At 43.2% G+C, this 24,227-nt stretch overlaps 1 protein-coding gene across 1 annotated transcript in view; it reads right to left on the bottom strand.

Annotated features, from left to right (window-relative positions):
* LOC126106856 (nuclear RNA export factor 1-like) overlaps positions 1–24,227 on the bottom strand; it is a 169,068-nt gene that overhangs the window by 129,886 nt on the left and 14,955 nt on the right. The window contains exon 4 of the mRNA XM_049913252.1: positions 24,051–24,134. Within this exon, the coding sequence (XP_049769209.1) occupies positions 24,051–24,134 (84 nt within the window). The remainder of the gene's footprint in view (positions 1–24,050; positions 24,135–24,227) is intronic.

Raw genomic sequence — 24,227 nt, 5'->3', positions numbered from 1 at the left:
CAGTGGAAGCCCGTAGTCTGTCAACATAGTGGTAGTTCCTAAGAAGTCATTGGACGGTACTAAAAAGTATAGGTTTTGTTGTGACTATCGTTTTTTGAATGCACGAACTGTAACAGATGCATATCCAATACCGAACATCACGGAAACAATGGACAACCTAGGTCAGTGTAAGTATTTTTCGACACTAGATCTAAAGAGTGGGTACCATCAGATAGAAGTAAGTCCCGAGGATAGACCGAAGACGGCCTTTACAACAAGCCTTGGTCACTTTCAGTATCACAGAATGCCATTTGGGTTGAAAAACGCTCCTGCTACTTTCCAGCGTCTGTTAGATGGTGTGCTTCGGGGACTGAAATCAAAGATTGCTATGGTATACCTCGATGATATTGTTACTTTCTCGGGTAATGTAGAAGAGCATGTGGAATGACTGAACGAAGTGTTTAGTAGGCTAAGAGTGGCAAATCTTATGATTAATGTCGAGAAATGTCAGTTTGCTCAGACGCAAGTGACTTATCTTGGGCATATTATCAGTCAGGATGGAGTAAGAACGGATCCTCATCTAACGTCGGCTGTGCATGATTTTCCAGTACCACAGACCACTAAACAAGTTCAGCAATACGTCGGTTTATGTAATTACTACCGACGATATGTAAATGGGTTCACGGAAATTGCACATCGAGTAACGAGACTGTCAAAGAAAGGTGTCAAGTTTGAATGGACAGCACAGTGTCAGGAGGCATTCGAGAAGCTCAAACAGACACTAACATTGGACCCAGTGTTGATACTTCCTGATTTCGAACAAGAGTTCATACTATCTTGTGATGCTAGTAATATTGCTGTAGGTTGTATTTTTTCTCAGAGGGTTAATGGACAGGAACATCCAGTGGCTTATGCTTCCAGGCAACTGCATAAGGCAGAGAAGAATTATTCAACTACAGAGAAAGATATGTTAGCAGTGATTTACAGTATCTCGTATTTTCGCTGTTATTTATATGGGCATAAGTTCAAGGTGATTACAGATCACGCAGCATTGAAGTGGTTGTTGGGGTTGAAAGATACTTCGAGTCGTTTAAGGAGATGGGTACTGAAACTAAGTGAATTTGACTACTAGGTAATTCACAAACCAGGGGTAAAACATACGAATGCAGATGCGCTTAGTAGAAAAATAGCAGCTGTACAAGTTGTGGGCATAAGTGAGAAGGAGTGGATAAAGGTGCAAGCCACTGACAGAGAATGTCAATTGTTCCGAACGCAACTGCAGTTTGAAATGCAGGATGGGTTGCTTTGCAGGAAGACGAAGTGCGGACTACGCGTCGTAGTACCGGAGTCACTGAGGGAAGAAGTGTTGAAACAAGCGCACGACCATGTATTGACGGGTCGTGGTGGTAAAAGAACGACTGATAGACGGGTAGCTGAAAGGTTTTCGTGGAAGACGTGTCGCAATGATGTACATCAGTATGTGCAAAATTGTATACCGTGTGCGCAGAGAGCAGATTTAAGTCATCAGAAAATTCAGTTACAGAGACTACCTGAAGCAGATCGTCCGTTCGCATTCATCGGATTAGACGTAATCGGAGCATTTAACAAGACCCAAGCGGGTAATCGGTACGTATTAACAATATTAGATCATTTTTCCTGATACCTGGTAATGGTAGCTATTCCAGATCAGAAGGCAAGCACTGTTGTGCAAGCCTTAGTAAATAACTGGTTGCTCAAGTATGGTGTGCCTGATACTATAATTACAGATCAGGGTAGTAACTTTATGTCGGAGCTGATGAAGCAGTTATGCCGTTTATTGAAAGTTAAGAAATTGTGGACAAGCCCATTTCATCCTCAGTCGAATGGACGAACAGAACGGGGTCATAGGACATTAGTCAAGATGATTAGTCATTACGTAAATTCAGAACACACAGATTGGGACGTGTATTTAAATGTGTTGACAAGCGCATATAACGCGATAGTTCATACAGGAACGGGGCTCTCTCCGCATGAGGTAATTTATGGTCAGAAAATGCCATCACCATTTGATGTGCTCAAACCTCAGGTAGGTTCACAGGATGAGTCAGTGAAGCATTTCGCCAAGAAATTGAGAGAGATTTGGCAAAGGGTATGGCGTGCTAATACTAAAGCTTTGGAGAAACAAGAGAGTATTGGGTAAAGAACAGGTAAACTGCCGCAATATAGAATTTGTCAATGGGTATTGTTGGCTAATCCTTATGTTCTGAAGGGTAAAACGAAGAAGTTTTTGACGAAATATTCTGGACTGGATCAGGTAAATGAAATAGTGTCTCCAGTGAACGTAAAGTTGCAGTTACCAACCAAGTCGTCAGTAGTTCATGTGAGTAGGATTAAGCCGTTTAAGGGTGCAGTGGATGCATTACCGCAGATTCCTCCAGCAGTAACAAAGGGTGTGAGGGTACAGAAGCTAAAAGAACAGCAGAGGAACGTTCCTTATGCACTTAGGTCTAGGGATAAGTAGATTAAATGTCCTCGGGGAGGAGACAAAGTCGAAAGTGGCTTGGCACACGACACGTATAGGTAACATGGAGCAGGGGATAGTGAATGTCACTAGAACAGTGCGGGAGTTGACGTCATACCTGGAACGGTATGCTGCAAATACCAGGAAAGTGCTGAATGGGGATATAGAGGCTATACAGGCGAGATTGAGTCAAATAGACGGGAAAATACAAGTAGCAGCTATATTGAGGGCATTAGCAGACAGGGTGGATGACACGCTTGTCGAATTGGAAGCATTATATGAAGCTATGCATCACGCAGTGCATGGGCAATAGAGTGCCACTTTGTTATGTCCAGATCAGATGCTGAAGGTGTTGCTGAAAGTGCAGAAAGAATTCTCGGAAGGAGTGCATCATGTCGTGCCTCCGGCGAAGTGGAATTTACCGTTATTCTATCGCATGTCTAAAGTGAGAGTAATTACGGATCAGGCGAGTATACACGCAGAAGTGCAAATACCAGTGATGGGTATCAATTCGCGGCACCAGTGTTATACAGTACACCTGTATCCAATTACATGGGGTGAACTTGGGCAGTGGGTGCAAGTGCAAACTCTGGAAGTGTCGTTAGTGTCAAGACGGAGGAGTGCTCATGTGGTAATGTCTACGAAAGATTTGACAGACTGTTTCAGGGGAAGTGTTTTTATTTGTCCAGCAAAGGAGGTGGCAACCCACAATCATTCGTGTGAGATGCAGTTGTTCTTGGGGAATATAGGAACCTTAGAATGCGAAAAGAAGGTGTTACTTCTGAGACTGAAATTTCAGAAAGTTGGGGAACGTTGGATTTACTCTGTGTTCGAACTAGAGACTGTAGTTGCCACTTGTTACAGAAATTGTAAATTGACAGATATATCAAAGCTTGAATTGCAGGGCAGTGGGTTACTGATTAATGGCACTGAATGTGAAATAGTGGGGAAGCATTTTCACTAGCAGCTACTTTCACGGGTACAACAATGATTAACGTGACACAGCCTATCTTGTATTGTCCAGAGAAACCACCATACATATTGCCTTGCCAGAACCTATTAACGAGTCCTTGGATCCCACATAGCTACAATCTTTAGATAGCCTGATTATCTCAGAAAAAGAGCAGATCTCAGTTAATCAACTACTGCAGCACATGCATCAATATCGGGAGAAACTTAAGCAAAACACAATTATATTTGGTGTGTCGATGACTAGTATAATCTTAGTTCTAGTGTTTATTTGTACAACTTACTTTTGTATATGGAAAAAGATGTCTCGTTCTGAAATAACAACCATACATCAAATACCTATGGGATGGATCGGGAATAGTGGAACGTAATATAAATAGATAACCTATGATAAGATTGGAATCAGTATTAAGTGTAAATAGATTATTAGCAGATAAGAAAAGTTTGACAGTGTTGAAGGGGTAGTTATAAGATACCTGCAGGGTATAAGGAAGTATGGTGTGCACAACCAATAAGTCCAGAATTGTAAAATTCGGGACGAATTTTCTTAAAGGAGGGGGATGTGTAGTGTCGCGGAATAGTAAAGAGTTGGAAATGTGGAATATTGTCAAAGTTTCGCTGCCTATGCCGAGAGCCAGAGGCAGTAGATTAGCCAAGATGTAAGATGATTGCACATGTATGGAATGTGTTGTCACACAGGAGCAATGTCCTGGTTACACACAACAGGCGAGAGAGAGAATTGCTTAGCATGCGGGTTTGTGTTAGACGGAGACTTTCGTAGAGTGCAAGACAGAGGTATAGCGTCAGCTGTACTGCATTTCACAACTTCGCGTAATTCTGCCGTAACAACACATAACTCTGTCGCAAGAACACCTAAGGGGCGAGTACGACAGATGAATCAGCAGTATAGGTGGAACGAATGCGTTCATTACAAACGAGCATGACGTCAGTATGTCGCTCGTGCTTCCTTTAAATACACCAGCTTTGATAGCAACAAAGCACTCGCAGTTAGATGTGTACTGGGTCACTGCGTAGTGCTCAGCTCGGTGATTGACATGTTAATCTTTATTAAGGAGATGTTGCAGTAAGGGCGGCCCATCTAGCAGCAGACATGAGGGGACAGTACCAGCTGTGGTCCTCTCTGCTGCCGCTGTCAATCATCAACCCAGCATTAGCAGACATCGCAGCAGACTCGCTCGCCGCCAATGCTGACCACATCGGTGAGCCGTCGTTGAGATCGTGCGGGGCCTAGGCCCTGTGCATCCGCCTTCACAACTGGGTGAGCCAACGACACTGGGGAACTGCAGCCCGTTCTGCCCGTCCACTGCGGACGAGCCACCAGGAGGAACAGGGAAGAAGACGGGGTGGGATAGAGTACACTCCGCACTATGAGAACACCTCTCGTGCTGACAGTGACGGAACTCCAACCCGGAGCCTCCTTCACGCAGCAGCTTGCTGTCCACAGCCGAGCCGGCCGCCCGCCCGGGCACTGCCAGCCACGTACGGCCAAAGTAAGGGCATTCCTCCACTACGTCACAGCATGCGGCGCTGCGCTAGGAAGATGTGCGGCCCAGAGCTGGTGTCATTGCTACGAGTCAGCGAGGACTCTGGGAAGGTCGTTGATATCACCAAGCTCAGCCAGCCTGTGTTACGCGGGCCACATTGTACCCAGCAGGAATAAAGGTGTTATGAATTAATAATGTTTCTTTGGCGTTTCTGACACGTCCTCAGTCATTTCCTAGCATCCTGACAACTGGAGAGGTCACCGCTCAGCCTTCAGTCCACCGTAGGCAACCGGGACCACTGGGGTGCCTGCACTACTTTGGATGATTTGAAGAGCAATGAATAATAGAACTAGATACTGTTTGTTTCCTGAATATATTAAAATGAACTTTACTATCTCGTAAAGTTATTTCTAGACCCTGGTAAGGGATAGGGAAGATATAGTGGTGTTCTAACCTACAATGGATTTCAGGGAGCATTTTCTTGAAATCTTGTTGTAAAGTTGCAGTTGAGTGTCAGTCCCATTATAAAGAAGTAAAATGTCATTGACGTACCATCCGTAACAGAATGGCTCATGCCACATACTTCCAACCATCCTAGCATATGGCTACAGTACTGCCACACCAAAGTATACAAATTTGCTTACCTCTTTCACGTGCATCACTCCATTCTGAGCACTCGCCTTCACCCTACCCAGACTCACAAGATTCAAGGTCACAGCACATGACATAACTATTCTAGTGCTTATCTTATATCACCAATCTTCACTTAGGGCCTAGGCAGTTCCTCTATTTTATTATTAGTTGTCACTTTGGTATTGCAACATGCAGAACTCCACTGTATCTAGCTAACCACTGTTAGAATTTTGTAAATTGTAGTCCTCATTTGTTTTACTACATGCATAAAAGTGTATGTAAGGATTAGTTTTTAGCCACTTCTCATGTTTGTTTTCAGTAATTGCATCTGATGATGGGTATTTCTTAGCCCAACACCAGTAGTGAATTTAAAAATAAAATCCTTACAAACAAAGCTGTGGTATCCATGCCTATTATGATGCTCAGCTGAGGATGTTCCCCCTACAGGATTGCTTGTATCATCATAGAATTGTTATGCTATTCACTTTACAATTTCATTCTGTAACAAGTAAGTAGTGTTTTACTACATACATCTATATGGAGAGCCCTGTATATTCAGGGAATCTCAATTGCAGTTTTTGCATATTCTTTTACTTAGACACGAACTGCTTGCAAATTTTTTACTTGTAAAACAATTATCTGTAGTTTTGTCACCTCAGTGTAATGTGTCACAGTACAGAAAATGTATAAAATTCTTATTACACATAACAGACACAGCACATCATTTGCATTCAACAGTATCATGTATCACAAAAGTAATGGGTTCTGTATGTGGTGTATTATCATAACTGTTTCTTTTACGTATGAGACAACTGTAGTAAGTCTCACTGATAATGCCATTCTGCAATTAAAATTAGAATAAGATAGTGGAAAATATCTTCAAGGTAAAGATCACAGGACAGAAACAGGAAAATAAACTGCTCCAAGGAAAGTGAAATGTGAAATACTGAGTCAGTTAACTCAGACACCTGATGCCCATCAACTGGGTGGCTCTGCAAGAACTGAAGATTCCCCTGGGGATAGGAATTTCTTTGGCATTTCAGTATTGTATAAGCTCTTTTCTTAACCAGTCTCTGAGTCTAATAAAAATACTGCTTTTGGAGGAGATGTATCTTCCTTAAAGGGTCCTCTGCAGCTTGGAAAGAAATCGATTGTTTCCCTGTTCAAGTTGACGGTTATCTTTGACTAATACTACATCAACCCCGCTTTTTTTATTATTTGTGTATTATAATTTCTGTTTGTTCTTGAAAATTCCCCTTCACCATATTCCATTGTTCTTCTTCTGTATTTTACACTGAAGGTCGACACTTCGAACAACTATAATAGTGGTTCATCAATGAATGTTTTATTCATAAATTCTACTGGTGATAAACCTGTAGATATATGGGGTAGTTCATTCAAAATAGTTTGGAACTTAGGAATCAACTGAGCCCAATGCGGTATGTTTGTTAGAATAATATGTTCTACATAGATGTCCAACCCCCTCCATTACGTGTTCACAAAGGTTGCATTGCGAGTAATTTTTGAAACAGCTATACGTTTTATATTTTTCCACATTAAAAATTCTTTAAAATTATTGCTTGTGAATTGCTACCCATCGCCCTTGAGAAGTCTGTGAGGCTTACCTACATCTTTACAATATTCTCTTAAACATTTTATTACTGTACCGAGTTGGCTTGTTTGACACGATAAAGTTTAATGTACTTCAACCAGCATCAATAAAAATATGTAAGTGACCCCTCCTTGACTTGTAGGTACCTGTCCAAAAAAAAAAAAACAGTAGTGGATTAATCACATAACCTTGTTGGCATTATTGGATATAACTTATATTGTAACTTGCTATTATCATCTTTTTCCTTCTGGAATATTTCACAATATCACAGTAGCTTTACAGCTTCTGGCTCAAGTTCTTAAAGTAATAAAATTTATTCCTGCGTCTTATACACGTGCAAATATAGAAATATCCCAATCCTTTTTATGGATAAACCATAAAAGATCATCGTCCAACTTCAATAAATACACAATTTCCAACTGGATACCATATTATTTTATCTCCAGAACAACATACTGTCCATTGTTGTTGTTGTTGTGGTCTTCAGTCCTGAGACTGGTTTGATGCAGCTCTCCATGCTACTCTATCCTGTGCAAGCTTCTTCATCTACCAGTACTTACTGCAACATACATCCTTCTGAATCTGCTTAGTGTATTCATCTCTTGGTCTCCCTCTACGATTTTTACCCTCCACGCTGTCCTCCAATACTAAATTGGTGATCCCTTGATGCCTCAGAACATGTCCTACCAACCGATCCCTTCTTCTAGTCAAGTTGTGCCACAAACTCCTCTTCTCCCCAATCCTATTCAATACCTCCTCAATAGTTATGTGATCTACCCATCTAATGTTCAGCATTCTTCTGTAGCCCCACATTTCAAAAGCTTCTATTCTCTTCTTGCCCAAACTATTTATCATCCATGTTTCACATCCATACATGGCTACAGTCCATACAAATACTTTCAGAAACGACTTCCTGACACTTAAATCAATACTCAATATTAACAAATTTCTCTTCTTCAGAAACGCTTTCCTTACTATTGCCTGCTGTCCACATTTTATATCCTCTCTACTGCGACCATCATCAGTTATTTTGCTCCCCAAATAGCAAAACTCATCTACTACTTTATGTGTCTCATTTCCTAATCTAATTCCCTCAGCATCACCTGATTTAATTCGACTACATTCCATTATCCTCGTTTTTTGGTGTTCATCTTATATCCTTACTTTGAGGTTCGCCGATGACATTGTAATTCTGTCAGAGACAGCAAAGGACTTGGAAGAGCAGTTGAACGGAATGGACAGTGTCTTGAAAGGAGGATATAAGATGAACATCAACAAAAGCAAAACGAGGATAATGGAATGTAGTCAAATTAAGTCGGGTGATGCTGAGGGAATTAGATTAAAAGTAGTAAAGGAGTTTTGCTATTTAGGGAGTAAAATAACCGATGATGGTCGAAGTAGAGAGGATATAAAATGTAGACTGGCAATGGCAAGGAAAGCGTTTCTCAAGAAGAGGAATTTGTTAACATCGAGTATAGATTTAAGTGTCAGGAAGTCGTTTCTGAACATATTTGTATGGAGTGTAGCCATGTATGGAAGTGAAACATGGACGATAACCAGTTTGGACAAGAAGAGAATAGAAGCTTTCGAAATGTGGTGCTACAGAAGAATGCTGAAGATAAGTTGGGTAGATCACGTAACTAATGAGGAGGTATGGAATAGGATTGGGGAGAAGAGAAGTTTGTGGCACAACTTGACTAGAAGAAGGGATCGGTTGGTAGGACATGTTTTGAGGCATCAAGGGATCACAAATTTAGCATTGGAGGGCAGTGTGGAGGGTAAAAATCGTAGAGGGAGACCAATAGATGAATACACTAAGCAGATTCAGAAGGATGTAGGTTGCAGTAGATACTGGGAGATGAAGAAGCTTGCACAGGATAGAGTAGCATGGAGAGCTGCATCAAACCAGTCTCAGGACTGAAGACCACGACGACGACGACAATCTTATATCCTTCTTTCTAGACACTGTCCATTTTGTTCAACTGCTCTTCCAGGTCCTTTGCTGTGTCTGACAGAATTACAGTTTCATCAGCAAACCTCAAAGTTTTTATATCTTCTCCATGTATTTTAATTCCTGCTCCAAATTTTTCTTTTGTTTCCTTTACTACTTGCTCAATATATATATTGAATATGAATAACATCAGGGATAGGCTACAACCCTGTCTCACTCCCTTCCCAACCACTGCTTACCTTTCATGTCACTCGACTCTTATAACTACCATCTGGTTTTTGTACAAATTGTAAATAGCCTTTCACTCCCTGTATTGGACCCTGACACCTTCAGAATTTAAAATAGAGTATTCCAGTCAACATTGTCAAAAGCTTTCTCTAAGTCTACAAGTGCTAGAAACATAAGTTGCCTTTCCTTAATCCATCTTCTAAGATAAGTCTTAGGGTCAGTATTGTCTCACGTGTTCCAACATGTCAACAGAATCCAAACTGATCTTACCCGAGGTTGGCTTCTACTAGTTTTTCCATTCGTCTGTAAAGAATTTGTGTTAGTATTTTGCAGCTGTGACTTATTAAACTGATAGTTCGGTAATTTTCACATCTATCAACACCTGCTTTCTTTGGGATTGGAATTATTATATTCTTCTTAAACTCGGAGGGTATTTTGCCTGTCTCATACATCTTGCTCACCAGATGGTAGAGTTTTGTCAGGAATGGCTCTCCCAAGGCTATCAGTAGTTCTAATGGAATGTTGTCTACTCCTGGGGCCTTGTTTCGACTCAGATCTTTCAGTGCTCTGTCAAACTCTTCACGCAGTATCATATCTCCCATTTCATCTTCATCTATCTCCTCTTCGATTTCCATAATATTGTCCTCAAGTACATCACTCTTGTATAGACCCTCTAAACTCCTTTCATCTTTCTGTTTTCCCCTCTCTGCTTAGAACTGGGTTTCCATCTGAGCTCTTGATATTCATACAATTGTTTCTCTTTTCTCCAAAGGTCTCTTTAATTTTCCTGTAGGCAGTATCTATCTTACCCCTAGCGAGATACGCCTCTACATCCTTACATTTGTCCTCTAGCCATCCCTGCTTAGCCATTTTGCACTTCCTGTTGATCTCATTTTTGAGACGTTTGCATTCCTTTTTGCCTGGATCATTTACTGCATTTTTGTATTTTCTCCTTTCATCAATTACATTCAGTATCTCTTCTGTTACCCAAGGATTTATACTAGCCCTCGTCTTTTTACCTACCTAATTCTCTGCTGCCTTCACTACTTCATCCCTCAAAGCTACCCATTCTTCTTCTACTATATTCATTTCCCCCATTCTTGTCAATTGTTCCCTTATGCTCTCCCTGAAACTCTGTACAACCTCTGGTTCTTTCAGTTTATCCAGGTCCCATCTCCTTAAATTCCCACCTTTTTGCAGTTTCTTCAGTTTTAATCTACAGTTCACAACCAATAGATTGTGGTCAGAGTCCACATCTTCCCCTGGAAATGTCTTACAATTTAAAACCTGGTTCCTAAATCTCTGTCTTACTATTATACAATCTATCTGAAACCTTCTAGTATCTCCAGGGTTCTTCCATGTATACAACCTTCTTTCATGATTCTTGAACCAAGTGTTAGCTATGATTAAGTTATGCTCTGTGCAAAATTCTACAGGCGGCTTCCTCTTTCATTTCTTAGCCCTAATCCATATTCACCTACTACGTTTCCTTCTCTTCCTTTTCATAATGTTGAATTCCAGTCACCCATGACTATTAAATTTTCGAGTCCCTTCACTACTTGAATAATTTCTTTTATCTCATCATACATCTCATCAATTTCTTCATCATCTGCAGAGCTAGTTGGAATATAAACTTGTACTACTCTAGGAGGCATGGGCTTCGTGTCTATCTTGGCCACAATAATGCATTCACTATGCTGTGTGTAGTAGCTTACCCGCATTCCTATTTTCCTATTCATTATTAAACCTACTCCTGCATTACCCCTATTTGATTTTGTATTTATAACCCTGTATTCATCTGACCAAAAGTCTTGTTTCTCCTGCCTCCGAACTTCACTAATTCCCACTATATCTAACTTTAACTTATCCATTTCCCATTTTAAATTTTCTAACCTACCTGCCCGATTAAGGGATCTGACATTCCATGCTCTGATCCGTAGAACGCCAGTTTTCTTTCTCCTGGTAACGACGTCCTCTTGAGTAGTCCCCGCCCGGAGATCCGAATGGGGGACTATTTTACCTCCGGAATATTTTACCCAAGAGGATGCCATCATCGTTTAATCATATAGTAAAGCTGCATGCCCTCAGGAAAAATTACGGCTGTAGTTTCCCCTTGCTTTCAGCCGTTCACAGTATTACAACAGCAAGGCCATTTTGGTTAGCGTTACAAGGCCAGATGTAGACTGTTGCCCCTACAACTACTGAAAAGGCTGCTGCCCCTCTTCATGAACCATACGTTTGTCTGGCCTCTCAACAGATACCCCTCCATTGTGGTTGCACCTACGGTACGGCTATCTGTATCGTTGAGGCACGCAAGCCTCCCCACCAACGGCAAGGTTCATGGTTCATAGCGGATTATTGTCCATAAAGCCATCTCAGCTGGTAACAACAATGTCTGTCACATTACTGAAATTTTAAGCTAAAATACTCATATATTTTTATTTCCTGTTTTATTTATTGTTACAATTTAAGGTTAAAGAATTTATTGGGGAAATGAGACCAGGTTCTTCACTAGGTCACATTTCATTCATACCTAAAAATAATCTTGACAACGCATCAGGAACTTGGTTCTGAAAGCTTTTTATGTAATTAAGTTCGGTTTGGAATTCTAGTAGAAACAAGGCTCATTTCACCGAGTGGTTTTTTTTTTCTTCTTTTTTTATTGTGGTTTTTAGGGCGCACAACTTCAATTGTCATTAGCGCCCTGACTACTCTAAAAATGCACCGCGAGGCACAAGTTGACAACAACAACTAAAAGGGAAAACACGCTAAAAGAGACTGACAGGCATAGGATTAAAAAACAACATCAAATGTCCTTAGCGAGGTTTGTCAAATTGATAAAACAAAGAACACGAGCAGCTGCTCGTGGGTCATCCGCTAAAATGGCACCGAAAGTATTAGGCAGGTTAAGATCGAGGCGCAGTTGGTTAAGATCGGGACAGGACATTAAAATGTGTCTAACCGTCAGCAAGTGCCCACATGGGCAGAACGGCGCCGGCGCAGCCGTCAGCAGATGGCGATGGCTGAACCGGCAGTGTCCAATCCTTAACCTTGCTAAAACGACCTCCTCCCGCCGAGAAGGGCGTGAGGAGGACGTCCAAGCCACGGGAAGAGGTTTTAAGGCCCGAAGCTTGTTGTTGGTAAGTGCAGCCCAATCGGCATGCCACAGCGACACAACGCGCCGACAAATGACCCTGCTAAAATCGGACGAAGGGACACAACAAGAAGCTGTCCGAGGCTGGAGGACCGCAGCCTTGGCCGCAGCATCTGCAGCTTCGTTCCCAGGGATACCGACATGGCCAGGAACCCACATAAAGCTAACCGGCGGACCGACGTCCACCAGCCGCTGAAGAGAGCGTTGGATCCGGTGTACGAAAGGGTGAACCGGGTACGGATCACTGAGGCTCTGGATGGCGCTCAGGGAATCTGAGCAGATGACATAAGCAGAATGTCGGTGGCGGCAGATGTAAAGAACAGCCTGGTAGAGGGCAAAGAGCTCAGCTGTGAAGACCGAACAATGGTCATGGAGCCGGTATTGGAAACTTTGTGCCCCGACTATAAAGGAACACCCGACCCCGTCATTGGTCTTAGAGCCATCTGTATAAACGAAAGTCATGTTGATGAACTTCGAACGAAGTTCCAAAAAACGGGAGTGGTAGACCGAACTGGGGGTGACCTCTTTTGGGAGCGAGCTGAGGTCAAGGTGAACGCGGACCTGAGCCTGGAGCCAAGGTGGCGTGTGGCTCTCGCACACTCTAAAGGTTGCAGGGAGTGAAAAATTAAGGTGTTGAAGGGGGCGACGAAAGCGAACTCCAGGGGGTAGCAGGGCAGAGACATACAACCTATATTGACGGTCAAGAGAGTCGTCAAAAAAGGAACGATAAGACGGATGGTCGGGCATTGACAGTAGCCGACAGGCATACCGACAAAGCAGTATATCGCGCCGGTAAGTGAGTGGCAATTCGCCAGCGTCAGCATGAAGACACTCTACGGGACTGGTATAAAATGCTCCGATCGCAAGTCGTAAACCCCGATGTTGTATGGAGTTGAGGCGGCGTAAGATGGATGGCCGTGCAGAGGAGTATACGAAGCTCCCATAATCCAGCTTGGAGCGGACGATCGACCGATATAGACGAAGTAGGACGGTTCGATCCGCTCCCCACGACATACCACTGAGAACACAGAGGACATTTAAAGAACGGGTACAACGGGCGGCCAAATATGACACATGTGGAGACCAGCTAAGTTTCCTGTCAAAGGTAAGGCCTAAAAATTTGGTTGTCTCCACGATTGGGAGAGCAACGGGACCAAGTCGTAAGGACAGTGGGAGAAACTCTTTGTAGCGCCAGAAGTTAATACAGACCGTCTTCTCGGCAGAAAAACGGAAGCCATTGGCGACACTCCAGGAGTAAAGACGGTCAAGAGAACGCTGAAGACAGCGCTCCAGGACACGTGTACGCTGCGCGCAGCAATAGATGGTAAAATCGTCCACAAAAAGGGAGCCTGATACATCAGCTGGGAGGCAATCCATTATTGGATTGATCGCGATGGCGAACAGAGCGACGCTCAAAACTGAGCCCTGTGGCACCCCATTCTCCTGGCGAAAGGTGTCGGACAGGACAGAACCCACACGTACCCTGAACTGTCGATCCATTAAAAAGGAACGAATAAAAAGAGGGAGGCGACCGCGAAGGCCCCATGTATGCATGGTGCGGAGAATGCCCGCCCTCCAACAGGTGTCGTAAGCCTTCTCCAAATCAAAGAACACAGCCGCGGTCGGGCGCTTCCGCAAGAAGTTATTTATAATGAAGGTCGACAAGATAACCAGATGGTCAACAGCAGAACGGCGCCTACGAAATCCACATTGGACATTGGTAAGTAGGCGTCGAGACTCAAGCAGCCAAACCAATCGAGAGTTAACCATTCGCTCCATCACTTTACAGACACAGCTGGTAAGCGAGATGGGTCGATAACTGGAAGGCAAGTGCTTGTCCTTCCCCGGCTTAGGAATCGGGACAACAATAGACTCGCGCCAGCATGCGGGAACATGTCCCTCAATCCAGATGCGATTGTATGTACGAAGAAGAAAACCTTTACCCGCAGGAGAAAGGTTCTTGCATCTGAATATGAATAGAATCAGGCCCTGGAGCGGAGGACCCTGATCGGCCAAGTGCGGTTTCGAGTTCCCGCATGGTGAATGGGGCATTATAACTTTCACAATTCGAGGAGCAAAAGTCAGGTGGCCTAGCCTCCTCTGCCTGTTTGCGGGGGAGGAAGGCAGGGTGGTAATGAGCGGAGCTCGAAACCTCGGCGAAAAAGCGGCCGAAGGCATTGGAGACAGCCTCAGGGGCCACAAGGACTTCATTCGCGACCTTCAAGCCAGAAACTGGGGAGTGGACCTTAGTGCCAGATAGCCGGCGCAGGCTACCCCAGACAACAGAAGAAGGAGTAAAACTGTTGAAGGTGCTTGTGAAAGCAGCCCAGCTGGCTTTCTTGCTTTCGTTAATAATACGACGACACTGAGCACGTAATCGTTTATAATTAATAGAATTCGCCACTGTAGGGTGGCGATTAAAGGTGCGTAAAGCACGTCGACGAGCACGTAAAGCGTCTCTACATGCTGCGGTCCACCAGGGGACCGGTACGCGACGTGGAGAAGAAGTAGGGTGAGGGATGGAATATTCAGCAGCAGCGAGAATGACTTCCGTGAGGTGTGCGACCTGACGATCGCAGCTTGTGAAGGTTTGATCCTGAAAGGTCGCCCTGGAAGAAAAGAGCCCCCAGTCTGCCTTGGAGATGGTCCAACTAGAGGAGCACGGAGAGGGAGTATGCTGCAGGAGATGGATAACACACGGGAAGTGGTCGCTCGAATATGTATCAGCAAGTGCATACCACTCAAACCGGCGTGCAAGTTGGGGAGTACATATAGAGAGGTCTAAATGGGAATAGGTATGAGATGTGTCCGAAAGAAAAGTAGGGGCGCCAGTATTAAGGCAGACAAGATTGAGCTGGTTGAAAAGGTCTGCTAACAAGGAGCCCCTCGGGCAGGAGGCTGGAGAACCCCAAAGGGGATGGTGGGCATTGAAGTCTCCAGTTAACAAAAACGGTGCAGGTAGCTGAGCAATAAGTTGCATCATGTCTGCCCTGGTAACGGCAGATGACGAGGGAGTGTAAACGGTACAAAAGGAAAACGTAAAAGTGGGGAGAGTAATGCGGATGGCGACTGCCTGCAGGCCGGTGTGCAACGTGATGGGATCGTAGTAAATATCATCCCGGACCAGCAACATAACCCCTCCATGAGCTGGGATTCCTACCATAGGGGGTAGGTCAAAACGCACAGAGGTGTAGTGTGCCAAGGCAATGTGATCGCATGGGCGTAGCTTCGTTTCCTGGAGGGCTACGACGAGCGGACGATGCAAGCGGAGCAGCAACTTCAAGTCCTCTCGGTTGGAGCGAATGCTGCGAATATTCCAGTGAATAAGTGCCATCGTAAGAAAAGGAAGATGAGAGAAGGGGTCACCTCGAAGGCCGCTTAGGGCCTGGCTTCGAGCGAGCACTGCCGCCATCAGTAGGCGGACAGTCATCGTCCATGGGGTCTATAGGGTCATCGGCCATCTCGGGAGGATGGCCGGGAGGGGGAGCTTCCTCCGCCGGTGAACGGCCAGATGTACGGCTACCGGCGGTGCGGCCAGGCGAAACGGATGACGGCCTGGGGCGGCAACCGCTGGGTGGCGCAGGAGAAGAGATGCGCCGTGGCGGAGAAGGAGAACTGTGCTTCCTATGCGCCTTTTTGGAAGGACGTTTGGTGGAAGCACCGGTCGAAGGCTGGGAGGTCGAGGGACGGAGGAAGTCTGCACGGGATGGTTCCTTCTTGAAGGACCGTGCATCTGACTTCGGGGTCTTCGACTTAGCAGAAGCTGAGGAAGTGGCTGGTGTCTGTGGTGTGATGGGAGGAAGAGGAGACGTCGACCGCGCAATCTTAGCACTGGCCGAACGGACGACCGTGGTGCTGAAGGTCAGATCGCATGTCTGGGTTGCGACCTCCCGGGTAGTCCGAGGAGAGGCGAGGACAGTACTATATTTCCCCGCTGGGAGCAGCGTGGGCTTCCTACTAGCCAATAGCTTGCGAGCAGCCGAGGTGGACACTTTCTCTTTGACACGAATTTCTTGGATGCAACGTTCGTCCTTATAGACAGGACAGTCGCGGGAGGATGCGGCATGGTCACCCTGACAGTTCACACAATGAGGAGACGGAGGTGGACAGTCACCCTCATGGGCATCCCTGCCACAAGTGACACATTTAGCCGCATTGGAACAAGACTGTCGAGTGTGATTGAAACGCTGACACTGGTAGCAGCGCGTAGGTGTCGGGACATAGGGGCGAACAGAAATAACCTCGTAGCCCGCCTTGATGCGCGATGGCAGCTTAACACTATCGAAGGTCAAGAAGAGTGTCCGGGTCGGTACAAGGTCGTTGTTGACCTTTTTCATGACCCGATGGACAGCCGTCACGCCCTGCTCAGCGAGGAAAGATTGAAGCTCCTCGTCAGTCAATCCGTCGAGGGAGCTAGTATACACTACACCACGAGACGAATTCAAAGTTCGGTGGGCCTCCACCCGGACAGGGAACGCGTACAGGAGGGTGGCCCGAAGCAGTTTTTGTGCCTGAAAGGCACTCTCAGTTTCTAGTAATAAGGTGCCGTTACGCAACCTGGTACAAGATCTGACAGATCCGGCTATGGCATCAACGCCCTTCTGAATAACAAAAGGGTTGACAGAGGAAAAATCTTTTCCGTCCTCAGTGCGAGAAACTACGAGGAACTGTGGGGCAGGCGGTAGTACTTTTGTCACTGTTGGCTGGTCACGTTTCCGTTTTTGGGTCGAAGTCGAAAGCGATGGAGTAGAATCCATTGCGGAGGAATCCCCCATGATTGCCAGCGTCTCCGATGGCGCGCTCCTTCCTTGTGGGGACCCTCTCAGAGGGCACTCCCGCCTTAGGTGAATGTTTACACCTCAGGTCACACCTCCCGAGAAACAGACGGAGGGAACAATCGGCATGGTCAGAAGGTATCAGCTCTGGCAATCACCCCTCCCCGGGCCTGGCCTTTACCAGGGGGTACGCGCGTGCCTTACATGTCTACCCAGGGCGGGGACTTACGCGTTACCCCGTCACCGGCTACGCGTGCGAACGCGTGGGTCGGCCTTCATACACGCACAGGGAGGAAGGAAGAAGAGGAAAAAGAAGAGAGAGAGGGAGAAAGAGGACAGACTGTCTCAAACGCCGAGGCGGAGACCGGAGAAGGCAAGGAGAAGAAGGCAATGAGAAGGCAAGGAGAAAAAGGCAATGAGAAGGCAAGGAGAAAAAAGCAATGAGAAGGCAAGGAGAAAAAGGCAATGAGAAGGCAAGGAGAAAAAGGCAATGAGAAGGCAAGGAGAAAAAGGCAATGAGAAGGCAAGGAGAAAAAGGCAATGAGAAGGCAAGGAGAAAAAGGCAATGAGAAGGCAAGGAGAAGTCAAGGGAAAGAGTAAGGAAGACAGTGAGGTGGAGAAGAGCAAAGAAAGGGACCAACAAAAGGAAGGAAGAAACGAGAAGTGAAAAACCAAAAAGACCACGATTATAGGTCGTGAAACCGTCCGTCTCCGGACGCAGGCGCTAACTACCCCCGTGAGGGGGATGGACTCCTTTTAGTCGCCTCTTACGACAGGCAGGAATACCTCGGGCCTATTCTAATCCCCGGACCCGCAGGGGGGACCGAGTGGTTGTGCAGCAATCCACTTTCCATCAGGAATGCTAATGCTTGACAGTCAGTGTAAGCCATATGTGAATACTTCAAACAATAGCCTGTAACTCCTTTTCCCTGGCTGTGTAATTAAACTCATACTTGTTTAGACTTCTACTTGTGAAAGCAATAGTTTTGCACTCACCAATTTCAAAATTCCATTTCCCTTGAAATAATTCCGAAGTGACATCACATTCTGATGCATCTGCTGCTAATTTAAATGGCTCCTACATCACAGGATGGTTCAACAGAGTTGAAAATTCTTAAATCTTCTGATGTCCCATACTCATTTAGATCTTTGTTTTTAATAATGGTAGTCTAGGAGCTTTCATTATCTGACCCCTGCACGTATCATTGATAGTCCGAGGAAAGGGTGTAATTGTTTTACATAGTGGGATTCCCCTACAAGGTGTCCTATGAGCTTTAATTCCTCCCCGCCAAAATAAGATTTTGACAGTTTAATGGTAATATCATTTTCATTAAACCCCTGCAGAGTTTCTGTTAACATGGTACAATGCTCTTTCCATGTTTTGGACACAATTATAACACTTTCTATGCACATAATCAGTTCCTGTAATAATATTACCCCAAATGCATCATATTTACATTATTACTCTAATTTTCTGGTCAATTGTATTGCTTGAGATCGTGGTTTGTGCAGAAGATTCTTTGCCACTTGTTGGGACAGAATGGAGCTCATGTGGAATACATCAGACAAAAATAATAAAACATAAAACACAAGACATGTTCCTTAATAAATCCTCTTACATAATAATTAAACTTTTGACTTCTGGGCAGTTTTTCCAGATAAACAAATGAACAGAACTTCTGCTAATAAAGCTTGTTCATTTACATTCAAAAATGGTACAAGATTTCACCTTCAATCAATGAAATGATTTAATTAGAAAAACCTTGGCTACAAAACATCTGAGAAATCTTGTACCGCCACACCCTCCATGTTATTATTGCCTCGTTTTTCTCCTTGGCTATCTTCATTGCATTATTTAAAGTGTCTGCCCTTCCACGAAGGCCAGTAAATCACTTACAGTTGTCCACCCCCTGTATCAAATTTCCTTTATAATACTGTGTGGTAATCTGCATACCAACACTCACAGGGATCGATTTTTAGATTGGGTTACCTAAATATTTAGATCGAATTAAATGACATTCAGTGTACTTCTTATAACTTCCCCAAGAACTATTACAGTACTTTGGATCTAATAATTCTACAATCAACTTTTGTTGTGTGCTAGACAAGCAGTATTTCCTCTCGAAATTTTCCTGAAAATCATCCCACAATTTAAAATCTTCTGAATGAGCAGTTCCCCATTCTGTGGCATACCCTACTAAATAACTATGTGTAAAATCTATTTTTCTATGATATTCCCATTTACTGGTACAATACTCCAGGGCTCAAGCTGTGCTAGTTCGTAGTTTGCAACATTCTATCATTTGTTGTAATAAAGCTGAGCCAATCAGCTGACAGTTCAGTGATCTGTCAATTGTCAAGGTGAAAATATTTACAATACAGCAGGTTAGAGCATTTTGCCTGTGGGAGAAATGTGTTTACTCTGTGACATACAGTTTCTCTGCAGTGAGCGGATCACTTGGGCAAAAAATTAGCAATCAATGGGGTCTCCCCATTATGAGAGACGCTAGTGTGAATAGGTATATGATTCTGATGCTAATAACTGTCTATTAGTAGATGCTATTTGTAAAATAGATTAAACTGAATTATTTGATGAGCACAGAAAGACATAAAGAAGCCATTGGTGTAAGTTTCAGCATGAATATACTAGTATGTTAAAAGGCAATTCTGCCAGTTTTAATTATTTCCACAAATTGAATTTGTGGAAAGCATATTTGTGTCAAGCTTCTACACAGGAACTTCAGACATTTGGTTAGTGATGTCTGGGGGTGAATCTGCAAGCACAGTCAAGGAAATTTGGGAAGTGTTTTCCTGCAATTAAGATAAATCTGCTTTAAGGCCACACACCATAGCACTGAATCAGTATCTGAGGATTCTATATATATGATCCTAGTTATGAACAGTAAATTCACAGGCAACTGGAGATCATCGGCAGCTCCTTCTGTACCACAAAATCGACGAGTTTCCATAACTGCAGTTTTACAACTATTGGCAGAGCACAATTTTATTTTAGTACATTATATCGTACAGTTCTGGCAATGACATAATGATTAATGTTTATGTTCTGCACAACTTTGACAATATGATACAAAACCGTTAGGCCTTGCTACATTAGTTTGGACTTTGGATAATTAACGAGAATAATTTCCTTTAATTATCAGATTAACTTTTATAAGTATAGAAGCAGTAGCCACAAGTCATTACAGTTACACATCCTTAGTAATCCAAAGTTTAATTACTTTAGCCAATCATTATGCATATCTTTAATGTATCACATACATTATGTACGTACGTATGTACGTACGTACATACATACATAGACACACCTGTACAAGCTAGGGTTACACTTTATTGTAATATGATCTAGAAAATACAAAAACTAAGTTGGATGTACCTGTCTGTCAGGTCCGAATTTTGGAAACTGTTTTGATAAATTCATGCCATTTCCTAATTGCAGTTCTATGAAATCACTCGATACCACAGTGTTACTGACAATTATTTTCTTATTCTCTCTGGATATTTTGTAATGCTTTCCATAACTTCTGAATTTCCTTCTTGTGTTTTACAGCATTGTCCAAAGAATTACTTGATGCACTAGTAGATCCAACTTTCTTTTGTACCTTTTGTTCAACTAATACCATAGACACCCCTCCAACGTAATTAAAGTGTTTGGGGCACCAATTAATTACATATAACTCCAAATTCCTGGGTCGACAATTCCTCTATTTGTTGCACATTAGAATTTACTTCTTTAAACTGTTCTTTAACCTCATTCTGGTCTAAATGGCATTATTTTTCTATTTCACTTTGTAACTTCTTAGGTAACTTTAATAAGATCACTTCCATATTGTGGTGTGTGTACTGTAAGACCTTCAGTACACACACCATCAGATTATTTGACTTGTCGCTCTAACTAAGTAGGCGAGTGTCAACAATATGTCTCGTGGTCTTATTGTGGTGTGTTTATCTTCTGCCGTTAGGTCAGACGATAGAAATGCCACTTGCACGCTTAGAGTAGCAGATTGACGGTGACCAACTTTAAACAGAACTTGATTAATTTTCACACACATTTATTAAAATAATAACAAGCATAAACATAACTTAACTTGGTTCTTGATGCTATTTACAATTGACTATCTGAAGTTCCTTTGGGTCTTGGTACGTTAATCTTATTATCACATCTCTGATACTTGACAAAGTGTCTATACATTTCTCTTCATGGCTATGTACAGGAATACGGTAATCTTATTAGGCGCAGACTGAAACTTGACTACAGACTAATGCAGACTGGTACAGACAAATGCAGACTGGTACAGACAAATGCAGACTGGTACAGGCTGATGCAGACTGACTAATCAGAGGTCTGTACACTCGTTATAATACCTCAAGCGTTCAGGTATCACTGCGCGAGTGTGATCCACGAGGAGAAAAGGTTCTACGCTAGCAGCAATCTCATTGGCTGCGTTACATATTAATACACGGATCGGAGGAAGCAGAATTTGGTCCATCTCTAAGACAATGCCATCTCGTAGTGCGGACATGGGCGAGCGCTGCGCCTGCGCTGTTGTGCTTAGCGGGGCGCGCTCTAGTGGGAAAGTTGTGTACGCGCTGACTACGCGGAACTATGTACACAACACATACAAAAATTTTATTACCTTTGTAGACATCTCCTCCTCTTGCATTTTTAAATTTGAGAAATTTGTATTTAAGTTTTTTTTTAATTCCTTTCCTCAAGTAATAATACTATTAGAGGACTCATTTAAATTTTTAATTTCTCTGCTTGAGCCTTCATTAGAGCCATTAATTCTTCCATTATCCTAGTCCGAATGAGCATATAACTAACAGCAAAGGGTAAAATTTCATTCACATTTAAACAATGACATTTGATTCCAACACAACTATTCAAACCCGGTGAAATGCATCTTTACGTTTCTTCACAAAATAATTACAGTTCACCTAAGAAGGCATACTGCTAGCCGCATAGCGCTGTCTACGCTTTATGTACGGGCTAAGTGACGCAGCGACAAGCTGCTTCACAGCCATTGCATTGACAGCTTACTGGCCACTGCACTGCAAAGTGATGCTGCACAGTAGTTGTGCTGGCCAGCTGCCACAGGGATGCTGTCACAGATCACTGCTGCATCTACGGTCTTGAAATCGCCACGCAGAATTCTTCTGTCATTCATGACATTCTTCTACATTTATATGCCAAAGGTTACTTAATCATGTGAATATCTTTTGCTGTCGACTCCGTTGCTTTGATCAACTAGTATTCTTTTCTCAACTCTTTACAGCAGTTAACATTTCTTTGGTCTTAATTAAATTAAATTTATTTCTTCTTAAATATTTGAATTAATCTAGGTGACATCATTGCGTGTGCCCGCTTAGATCTCCGTTGCTCTGGTCAATATCGTACCTTCTCCCATTATTTTCATCAAAATTCTTGAAATTTTTTATTATTCAAGTGCTCTTCTTTTAGTACCCCTAATTTGCATCCTATCGTATAACACCAAAATGGAGTGTTGCACTGTCATCGGGTTCCACTCCCTGTACGATCTGTCACCCACTGCATGTGTTACAACTTAACAAATAATTTGCGGTCACCATTCTTGAAATTCATTGCTTCAGTGAACCCGGTATGCAGTGCCACTAAACCGTGCCGTATTACTTCATCGCCTCTTGTAGTTGGGGTGTGTGCTGAAAGTGTGTTTCGATCAGTTCTACCAACTAAGTAATGTAAATACTTTTGTGACAACTCTTCTATACTGTAATCTCAGTTTCTTCTCTGGACATTTACTTTTACATACACCAGTGGTACAAACTGCTAACACAACATAGTTCACAAAAGGTAATAACATGTATATGTACTGCTTTGGCAATACAGCCCGAATGAGAGTTCTCCCATATTTGTCAGAGCTTTTACATTCTTGCCTGCACTCCTTTTCTCCACGACTTCCAGGGCACCACCAAGCTGCAATGTGAAACCATAAGCACGCCTCCACAGCAGTGGAGATGAGCATTCACCCTCACGCCTTGTTGATACGATGAGATGATTTCCTTTCCACCCACCTGCACATACACCCAACCAAGGCATGCACATTGGAATGTTCCTCACTTAATAACTACCTAACTATCTTTTCAGTTTTTACGAACATTTTTTGTCAGCCTAAGTGTTTAAAAGAGGAACATAATATTCCACCGAATCATCCTGTTACACCAACATGGGAATTTCTAGTGTTAATGTGATGGAACAGTGTTATGCTCACATTCATTGCTCAGGAAGAGAAAACTGTTTGAAAACACGCTAAGGTTAAAATTGGAAGAAATTTACAGAACAAATGGGAAAAGTCTTTTACGGGCGATTAAAACTGCTGGAGTTTTATGTGGATTGAGCTTCCTAACTATATTCTGTATTGTTTCTGATAAGGCAAGTGAATCAGCACTGCTGGCTCTATTCAGGTTGGTAAGTCTTAAACTTATAAATCAAGGTCATGAGTATATAAGTGACAGGTGCACTGGGTAGAAACAACTGCCACAGTCTTAACATTAAAAAATATTACCTAAAGCCTAGAATGAATTTCTTTTAGAAGTCCAGCACTAACTGTCCTCTGTGAGCCGGCTGGGACAAATATTACAGTCAGTAGTGTACGAACAATATCACTAAAGATTCCTTTCAAGCACAACATTAAAATTAAAAATTAGGGTGGACAAGACAGTATTGTCTGCCTGCAGCTATGAACTTACAAAATATGGAATGAGCTTCCGTGGAGAAATTTGCCTGTTGATGGCATAAAGAACAGCTACTCTGTCACCTCCTGTTGGTTTCACCTGGAAACAAAAGGCAATAATCACTAGAAAATGTAAATGTACATAAGGCAACAACAAGTTTAAATGCTCTAAAACATTACATGACATATGGTA

The sequence above is a fragment of the Schistocerca cancellata genome, chromosome 10 (genome assembly GCF_023864275.1).
Source record: "Schistocerca cancellata isolate TAMUIC-IGC-003103 chromosome 10, iqSchCanc2.1, whole genome shotgun sequence".
Lineage (NCBI taxonomy): Eukaryota > Metazoa > Arthropoda > Insecta > Orthoptera > Acrididae > Schistocerca > Schistocerca cancellata.
This window is presented reverse-complemented; position numbering and strand designations above follow the sequence as displayed.